This window comes from Anabrus simplex, chromosome 9 (genome assembly GCF_040414725.1).
Source record: "Anabrus simplex isolate iqAnaSimp1 chromosome 9, ASM4041472v1, whole genome shotgun sequence".
NCBI lineage: Eukaryota > Metazoa > Arthropoda > Insecta > Orthoptera > Tettigoniidae > Anabrus > Anabrus simplex.
The window spans coordinates 43,885,968-43,896,084 of NC_090273.1; the positions used below are offsets into that span (position 1 = coordinate 43,885,968).

Genomic DNA, 10,117 nt, shown 5'->3' on the forward strand with positions numbered 1-10,117 from the left:
AATAATAATAATAATAATAATAATAATAATAATAATAATACGAAGGGCGTATTATATTGTTTTACACTTTATTTTTTGTACGTCCGGGTATGGATCGCAATTTCACTTTTGAAGGTGGTGACGTGTAACCAGTGTTTGGTTCCACCGTTTTGTAGCAGCACACGCACAGGGGCCAACGAATGCGCTCGTCATTGCCATTTCATAACAACACTGTCAGCGTAGGAGCAGACAACATGGAAAGCAACCACCAGGGACAGCGCTATGCGACTTGGTTCTTATGGAAAGAAGGCGTGACCACTGCAGAAATTCATCGGCACTTGGTGGCAGTCTGTGGGGAACATGCGCCTCACGGCAAACAGTTTACAACTGGGTGCACATCGGTGGTCAAGGGAACCAGTTCTGGAAGGAATGTGACAGTGTCAACACCAGCCAACATTGCCCGGGTCGAACAAGCCATCCAAGGAAACAAATGCATCACATTTACTAAAATGGAGGCGGCCACGGGAATTAGCCGAAACACCCTGCAACGGATCGTGCACGGCCACTTACAGTTAGGGAATGTGTCATCCACACGGGTGCCTAGACTCTTGTCTGCAGACGAAAAGCAGAGGCGTGTGGACGTGAGCAGAGAACTTTTGCAACGCCATGATCAAGATCCAGCCGGCTTCATGGCTAGGCTTGAGAGTGGTGACGAGAGGAAATCAAAACTCTGAGTTTTGCCGAAGATATTGTTCGTCTGAGTCTGCAGAAGATATGGAGAAATTGCTGAATGGTATGGAAAGAGTCTTGGAGAAGGGGTAAAAAATAGATCCAAAGCAAATATATTGGAGTGCAGTCGAACGTAGTCGGGTAGTACAGGTAATACAAGGTTTGGAACTGAAATCTTAAAGAAAGTAGATGAATATTGTTATTTGAGTAGCAGAATAGCTAACGATGGCAGAAGTAAAGAGGTTATAAATAGAGCCCTGCACGGATGCGGATGTCCGCGAAGGTATTGTCTTGCCGGATGCAAACTGTATGGCAGTGCGGATAATTTTGCTGATAATTTCTGAAAAATAAAGTAGATTGATTTTCACTCAGGCATACTCTTACTTTTGCTCGTGGTCGGGCGATCCTTGACATTGGTATGGGAGAATGGTGCTACATAAAGAGCCTTGAGACCATAACGCCGAAAATCTGATCTAAGCCTAACTGGCCCTTGCCCGCAATTAATGGAAGAAAGAAACATAGTTGTCGTAAGAGAAATCCCTCATGAGCCTGTGACTCTAGGGCAGGGCCTCTCAGGGTGCATATGCCTGGTGTATGCACTGTGCACGGTGCAAAAGACGACTTCGCTTGCTTGCCCAGAGTGCAGACCCCCCACTCCTCGATTTAGAGCAATGGCGCTGTCTCTCTCTTTCCCCACGCCTGTCTCACTCGCTCCCACTGTCTCCCTCTTCCTTACTTGCTCCGTAGCGCTCCAAATCCGAGCCGAGTTGAGCCGAGCTTAGCCGAGTAGCCCAGAGACGAAGCGTTGGTCCGAGCCGAACCGAGTGGAACCGATGCACAGTGCACTGAGTTCTTGCGCCTTGATTTGCACGCGGAAGATTCTGGGCGTTTGAGAGGCCCTGCTCTAGGGGTTCTGTTGCTAGGTATCAGGACCATTGTTTTATGTTAACAGATCTATCCGTTGGGTGCAATATACTGTAGTTAAATATTTATCCTCAGATAACCATTCGCGGATGTGGATGGGTGTGTGGATGAAGGAAGTGTGGATGCGGAGCGGATAATATTTTGTATATCCATGCAGGGATCTGATTATAAAATGCAGGCTAGCGTAAGCAAGGCAGGCCTTTCTTAAGAAAAGAAATTTGCTCACTTCGAACATTGATATAAGAATTAGAAAGACGTCATTGAAGACTTTCGTCTGGAGCGTGGTTTGTATGGAAGTGAAACATATACAATAACTAGCTCAGAAAGAAAGTGAACAGGACCATCTGAAATGTGGTATTTAGGGGTTGTAGTAGGGATGTAAAGGAGAGGGCGTATAAGTCACTCGCAAGACCCCAATTAGAGTATAGTTCTAGTGTATGGAGCCCTCACCAGGACTACTTGAGAACGAGAAAAGATTCAGAACAAAAGCAATACGATACATTCTGGATGACTTCTGACAAAAGAGTAGTGTTACGACATTGTCGCAAATTTTGGGCTGAGAAGACTTGGAAATAAGCAGACGAGCTGCTCGACTAAGTGGAATATTCCGAGCTTTCAGTAGAGAGGTGGCGTGAAATGAGGTTAGTAGACGAATAAGTCTGAGTGGTGTTTTTAAAGGTAGGAAGGATGATAATATGAAGATAAATTTGGACACAAGAAGACAAAACAGAGCACATATTAATTTGTACGAAGAAGAATTAGGGACTGGAATAATTTACCAAGAGAAATATTCGATAAATTTCCAGCTTCTTTGAAATCATTTAAGAGAAAACTATATATACTGGTGATTGAGAATATAACCCTAGATGCATATCAGAAGTGATTTGTCTGATACTGACAAGAGCAGAGCGATATTCATGCAGATCTGAACCGAAATTCAAGTTCTTTCCAACAAGTTAATGAGAAATATCTCATGATATTGACACCTGGCGAGATAAGCTGGGAGCTAAGTTACAAACATTTTGTACATTAATAACTGAGATGCCCTTGAAGTATGTTTATCTATCTGTTCGCGCATCATGTCTGTTAGGATGATCACCTTGATTGAGGTGTTGACAAAAACCTCCTACTAGAGTTACAGTCTGTGACATATTATCACCAAGACTGGAATTCTTTACAGGAAATAATACACACTTTGGGGCAATTTGTGAAGGTTGTCAGAGTTTTGAGACAGGAATAACAACACAACAAGATTACTTCTGTCTTCTGGACTTAAATGTTTTATTGTTAGTTTTCCCATTTCGATCCACTGAATCCTACACTTGTCGACCACAAATTCCATACAGACGTGTCTCGAAAACGAGGTGTAAGATGAAAATACTGTAAATTAACCGTTGTCAATTTGTGTTTCATTCATTGACAAATTATATTTTAGGTAAATGAAATGGCGTATGGCTTTTTATGCCGGGAGTGTCCAAGGACAAGTTCGGTTCGCCAGATGCAGGTCTTTTGATTTGACACCTGTAGGCGACCTGCGCGTCGCCATTAGGACGAAATTATGATGAAGATGACACATACACCCAGCCCCGTGCAAGCGATATTAACCAATTACGGTTAAAATTGCCGGGAATCTAACCCGGAACCCCTGTGACCAAAGGCCAGCACGCTAACCATTTAGCCATGGATCCCCCTGTGCGTGGGGGCGGTAGAATAACACCCACGGTATCCCCTGCCCGTCGTAAGAGGCGACTAAAAGGGCCCCCCGGGGCTCTGAACTTCGGAGCATGGGTTGGCGACCACGGGGTTCTTAGCTGAGTCCTGGAATTGCTTCCATTTAATTGTGCCAGACTCCTCACTTTCATCTATCCTGTCCGACCTCTCTTGGCCAACTCTTGTTCTTTTCCGACCCTGAAGCTATTAGGTTTGCGAGGGCTAGGGAGTCTTTCATTTTCACGCCCTTCGTGGCCCTTGTCTTCTTTTGGCCGACACCTTCAATTTTCGAAGTGTCGGATCGGTTCCATTTATTCCTTCTGATTACTGGTAGTGTTATATAGAGGATGGTTGCCCAGTTGTACTTCCTCTTAAAACAATAATCACCACCACCACCTTTAGCCATGGATACGGAGGTATTTTAGGTAAAGTGATGAGAAACATATTTTTGCCATGGTTATTAATTGTTATGGCAGAATAAAAAGACTTTATAACAATATGTTTTTGAATGAACTGTGATATTCACATCATAATTAGCCTGATGAGAATAGCAATCTGCGTGAATACGGCTTGAAAACATTCGGAGTGTATAAGAAATTCTTTCATTCAAAATCAATAATCTTAGAAACTATTATCAAATGGCATTTTCAGCGTTAGAGGCAAAATCAGCTAATTTTAAAAGTTTAATGTCGTGTTTAAACAGCAGTTTCTCTCTTTTAAGTGGAAGTATAACAATCATCTTGTTTCTCTTAAACCTACACTCGTATACGTTTAGTGAAGGAATCTTCAGCTACTAATGAATCTTTGAAATACAACCCAAATAAATTGACGTTACACAAGTTCTACCGGGCGAGTTGGCCGTGCGCGTAGAGGCGCGCGGCTGTGAGCTTGCATCCGGGAGATAGTAGGTTCGAATCCCACTATCGGCAGCCCTGAAAATGGTTTTCCGTGGTTTCTCATTTTCACACCAGGCAAATGCTGGGGCTGTAGCTTAATTAAGACCACGGCCGCTTCCTTCCAACTCCTAGGCCTTTCCTATCCCATCGTCGCCATAAGACCTATCTGTGTCGGTGCGACGTAAAGCCCCTAACAAAAAAAAAAAGTTCTATTGCAAGACGTGTATAAAGACAGGTATCTCAATTTCGAATTATATGTGAACTAATGGTACTAAGCACGGGTACTGTAAAACCCATACTGATTCACACTCTGTTGCTACTGATCACAAGCCTATTGTTTACCTAACATAGTGGTACTACTTGCAAGTAAAGGCAACCTATGATATTCCCCGCGTGATGGTACTAATAGTTCTAATAAATCAGACCTTGGTCGCCTCTTTTAGTCTCCTCTTACGAGAGGCAGGGGATACCGTGCGTGTATTCTTCGTCTGCGTCCCCCACCCACAGGGGGTACGACACCGCTTATTACGACATATCTATAAAACGGCATATTTTTATCACTTTTTCGATTAAATGTATCGACTATAACGTCCAATGTTGATTTTTTGTTTGTTTGTTACGCTTTTAGGGAATGCTGATATCAATCTAACGCTTAATTTCAAACTCTTGTTTTCAGTAGATTGTAGATTTCAACTCAGTCTGTCTGTTAAATTGCCAAGGCAAGCATCGCCGTGACGATGTCGCAAAAGGGAAAGTGTTTAATATCTAAGAAAAGTTACACATAATATGGCGATTACGAAATGGGGAAACAAACATTGCGAAAGTATTCAATGTATCACACTCAACGATGTCTATACTTTGGAAGGACAGAAATGAAATGGCGTATGGCTTTTAGTCCCAGGAGTGTTGGAGGACATGTTCGGCACACCAGGTGCAGGTCTTTTGATTTGACACCCGTAGGCGACCTGTGCGTCGTGATGAGGATGAAATGATGATGAAGACGATACATAGATCCAGTCCCCGTGCCGGCGAAATTAACCGATGATGGTTAAAATTCGCAACCCTGCCGGGAATCGAACCCGAGCCCCTGTGACCAACGGCCAGCACGCTAACCATTTAGCCATGGAGCCGGACAGGAAGGACAGAAAGAAGATGTCATTAGCCAAGATCGTATGTGATATTGATCAATTTATATTGTCGCTACTTCTTTCCTCAATTACTATTTTATGCTAGCTGCAGTCTGGCCCCGTGGTATAGCGGTGGCGTGCCTGCCTCTTACCCAGAGGCCCCCGGTTCGATTCCCGGCCAGTTCAGGGTTTTTACCTGGATTTGAAGGCTGGATCGAAGTCCACTCAGCCTACGTGATTAGAATTGAGGAGCTATCGGCCCCGGTCTAGAAAGCCAAGAATAACGGCCAAGAGGATTCGTCGTGCTGATCACACGACACATGGTAATTTGGAGGCCTTCGTTCTGAGCAGCGGTCCTTGGTAGGCCAAGGCACTTCAAGGACTGCAGTGCCATTGGGTTAATCAGTTACTAGCTGCAGTATCCGCCGCTGACGGAATAATCATACAGAAGGTGCAAAGTTCTCCAACTCCCCACCTACTTTACGCCAATATTCAGGCATGCTGTTTCACGCGGGACGCAGCAGCAATGTCATCTATTGGAGACGAGTGGCAGCAGAAGAGACAAATCTAATCACAACAATGGTCAATGTAATGTTACTGTTGATCAGTTTTACGGGCCTTCGGTATTGTAGGCCTTCACATTTGTCTTCTTCCGACTCTGGGATATTAGAACATATAATGTAGAGGTGTGACAAACGGTTATTTTCGTATAACTGCTACATCTGGCACTGCTACAATAAGCTGAGAAAAGTAACAGTTAAAAATAACGACCAACGTTACTCACCTTTTATTGGTCACGGCTTCAAGCTTGTCTCCTTACAGCTGTGTTGCGAAGTCCCATTCATTCACTCGCACATGCGCGCACGCATCACTACACTGTTGAAAGTCGGTGCAGCAAAACACGCATTCCTATTTGCTATAAAGTTAACGAGAGGCAGACAACGGATAAAATGAGAAGACAACATAGCGTCTTTTCTGAAATATAGAGGAGTGAGTTCGGCAATGCCCCGATGAAGGATAGAAGACAAGAAAAAGTGATGATCTGTCTGCCAAACTTCGACACAAACCGGTACAAGAGAATCGATTAAGTAAAATGAACTAATGTTATGTTATCTATAATATCAATATGGAAAGTTAGCATATTAATTTATTTATGATACAAGAAAAAATATACGGTTGAAATTTATAATAATATTATAATGCAGGTAGCCATGCGCGATGTCTGAGTCAACGATTATCCCTGAGCAGTTGAATATGTCATAACAGTTTAAACTTTAGTTACCAGCCTCCGTGGCTCAGGCGGCAGCGCGCCGGCCTCTCACCACTGGATACCGTGGTTCAAATCCCGGTCACTCCATGTGAGATATGTGCTGGACAAAGCGGGAGCAGGACAGGTTTTTTCTCCGGGTACTCCGGTTTTCCCTGACAGCTTTCATTCCAGCTACACTCTCCACTATCATTTCATTTCATCTGTCAGTCATTAATCATTGCCCCAGAGGAGTACGATAGGCCTCGGCAGCCTGCACAATTCATGTCATCACCGCAAGTTGGGGGCTTCATTCATCCCATTCCTCACCCGGTCATTGACTGGAAAACAGGTTGTAGGTTTTCATTTTCACTTTAGTTACCAGATGGCACCAGCAACTTAAACAAATACACTATAGTGTGTTTGACTTAAAGCAATCTCCTACGAAAGCGCTCTCACTTGGAAAACATGCGTAGCATCTGAACTCTGAAGGTCACATTCTGTGTCTGTAAGCTGCTACCAGTGACAGTTCCCACTTCCCAGTTACTGTTTTCACTAGTACGTTATTCTGTTGTCGTTACTCGGTGACCTGTTATTTTTCGTCCTTGGTACATTTGTAACAGCGACAGGCATGTAACTGTGACAAAGTAACTGCTACGTTGTTTCTTTTTCCAGCCATCTCTAATATAATGTAAAGGCAGTCTTTCCTTCTTTCATGACTCCCTCTTTGTCTTAATCTTCAAGCGATCGTTCCTTTTCGATATGACCGATGACCGCGTGGTGTTATACCTTAAGACAATCATGACAGAAACCATCGCTAGTTAACATGATTAAACAATATTTCCATATTAACAAAGCTTTGTGCTGATGTGGACTAAACAACAAAAGTCTACATTATTCCATTATCATAGTCGGTACGTTAAAACTGTATTTTTTGAAAAACCGGGCGACTTGGTCGTGCGCAGCTGTTACCTTGCAACAGGGAGATAGTGGGTTCGAATCCCACTGTCGGCAGCCCTGAAGATGGTTTTCCGTGGTTTCCCATTTTCACACCAGGCAAATGAAACTTGTATTCTCCATAACTTTTGTTACGGTATGTAATATTTTTCGACAGGACCAATAAGACAGGTATTTAAAAACAAATTTTAGGCGCCTTCCCCGAAACTACCATTTTATCCAGCGCGAATAAATTATCTATAATCTAGACTGTAGTATCTTATTCCCAGACGTTACATCCCGATTTTCATTAAATTCTGTTCACTCATTTTATCGTGTTTCGGCGTTGATGTGGACTTAGCAACAACATATCAAAATTCACGAATATTTCTGTTATCAAAGCCGATACGGTAAAAATGTATAAGGCATAAATGATCGGAATTTCACTTATATATAACTTGAATTATGAAGTAATTATCGATAGGACCATTAATAACATAAATATTTGAGAATTACATATTAGGCCTTCCCCTAAACTACCATTTTACTCAGCGTGAATAAAATAATTTATAGCTATATTGTACAGCATCATTCCCCGTCTTTACATACTGATTTTCATTAAATTCTCTTTAGGCATTTCCTCGCGATGCCCGTACAAACGTACAAAGAAGCAGGCAAATAAGCACTTGACATTTAGGAAATAGGCATTAAATTAATTAGGCATATTTCGTAATGACAAAAATTGGCACACAAATAATAAAGATGCTCTAATGTAAGCTACGGAACACATATCCGCATGACATTTTAGTACTTAATCTTGAATCCACCTGTGCGTGGGGGTGACAGAATAACGTCAACGGTATGCTTTGTCTGTCGTAAGAGGCGACTATAAGTGGGACCAGGACCTCGCAACTTGGGAGGTGGTGGTGGTGATTACTGTTTTAAGGGGAAGTACAACTAAGCAACCATCCTCTATATAACACTAATCAGAAGGAAAAATGGAAGGGATCCGACACTTCGATAATTAAGGTATCGGCCAAAGAAAGGCAAGGGCCACGAAGGGCGTGAAAATGAAAGACTCCCTAGGACTCGCAAACCTAATAGCGTCGGGGTCGGAAAAGAACAAGAGTTCGCCAAGGAAGGTCGGATAGGATAGATGAAAGTGAGGAGCCTGGCACAAGTAAGTGGAAGTAATGACAGATAGGAGACCTTGGGAGCCCTTTTAGTCGCCTCTTACGACAGGCAGGGGATACCGTGGGGGTTATTCTCCCGCCCCCACCCACAGGAGGATCTCAACTTAGGAGTGTGGGTTGGCGACCACGGTTTCTCTTAGCTAAATCTAGCGTTGCTTTCACTTACTTGTGTCAGGTTCCTCTCTTTTATCTAACCTGTCTGACCTCCCTTGGTCAACTCTTGTTCTTTTCCGACCCCGACGATAGTAGATTTGTGGGCCTTCGCTTTCTTTTGCCGAAATCTGTTCCTTTATTTACAATCCCATTTATGTGATTACCCAAATGAAGACCTTTCCTTATATTAACACCTAGGTACTTACAATGATCCCCATAAGGAACTTTCACCCCATCAACGCAGTAATTAAAAGTGAGAGGACTTTTCCTATTTGTGAAACTCACAACCTGACTTTTAACCCCGTTCGAAGTATCGGCTACGAATTTGTTCATCCTCTTAAAACAATAATCACCACCAGCACTCATTTTACGTACCAAAGACGAGACCTGGCAACCCTCTCGGCCATTTGGCTTGTGGAGTTTTCAGTAGAGATTTGTGTAATATGAAAATATCGTTTGTGTAAATGTCATTTTTTAATCTATTAACTTAAAATTAGTTTTTCTTTATTATGAATACAGTACGTTGGAATTATGTGTATTTTTTCTTTTCATTGATTAATTTTAGTACATAAATAACAGAAGAAAATATCCACAACTTAAAAAGGCATTAATCTATCAAATAGGCTAAAATAATAACAGGTCCTAACGTTCCCAAACGTACGGAAACATGTGTGTTTCTATGCGACACTTCGATATATCTACCTAGAAAAAAAATTGCCTTACTTCCGGTCTCTAGTGATAAGTCTTATTACCTTGCCATCACTGCTTTAATTTCATTAAACGAAACAAGAACAGAGCATGAAGAAATCCACATGGCATGCGGTATGTTAATTTCACGACCGGTGAACGGAGCAAGAGAAATACTATAACTAAAGAATGCGACGCACTAACCTTTATTTCCACCTTTGGTAGCAGGTTCTGTTTCCATGGTCTCCATGCTTGTTGCTGCGGCTCTGAGCTCGGTCATTTCGTGTCTGTCCACTTTAATAAGCTATTTGTGACGTATCGCGTTAGAAGTGAGCAATACCACTTGTTATCACATGCTCTATCACTAATCACCATCTACTCTAATCGATTTGCCACTAAATATGCGAATCATTGTTATTTGATTACGTCAAAACCTTAATGAGTTCAAACAATTTTGTGTTCGTTCTTGGGAAAACTGAAATATTTCCTCAACAGCTAATGGAATGAAGTGCTCGGTATTCATTGTATGTGACTTAT

At 42.4% G+C, this 10,117-nt stretch overlaps 1 protein-coding gene across 1 annotated transcript in view; it reads right to left on the bottom strand.

The window, feature by feature from the left end:
- The window catches only part of LOC136880798 (sialin), a 72,711-nt gene extending 62,862 nt beyond the window's left edge, over positions 1-9,849 (bottom strand). The window contains exon 1 of the mRNA XM_067153329.2: positions 9,785-9,849. Within this exon, the coding sequence (XP_067009430.2) occupies positions 9,785-9,830 (46 nt within the window). The 5' untranslated portion in view covers positions 9,831-9,849. The remainder of the gene's footprint in view (positions 1-9,784) is intronic.
- Positions 9,850-10,117: the final 268 nt, after the last annotated feature.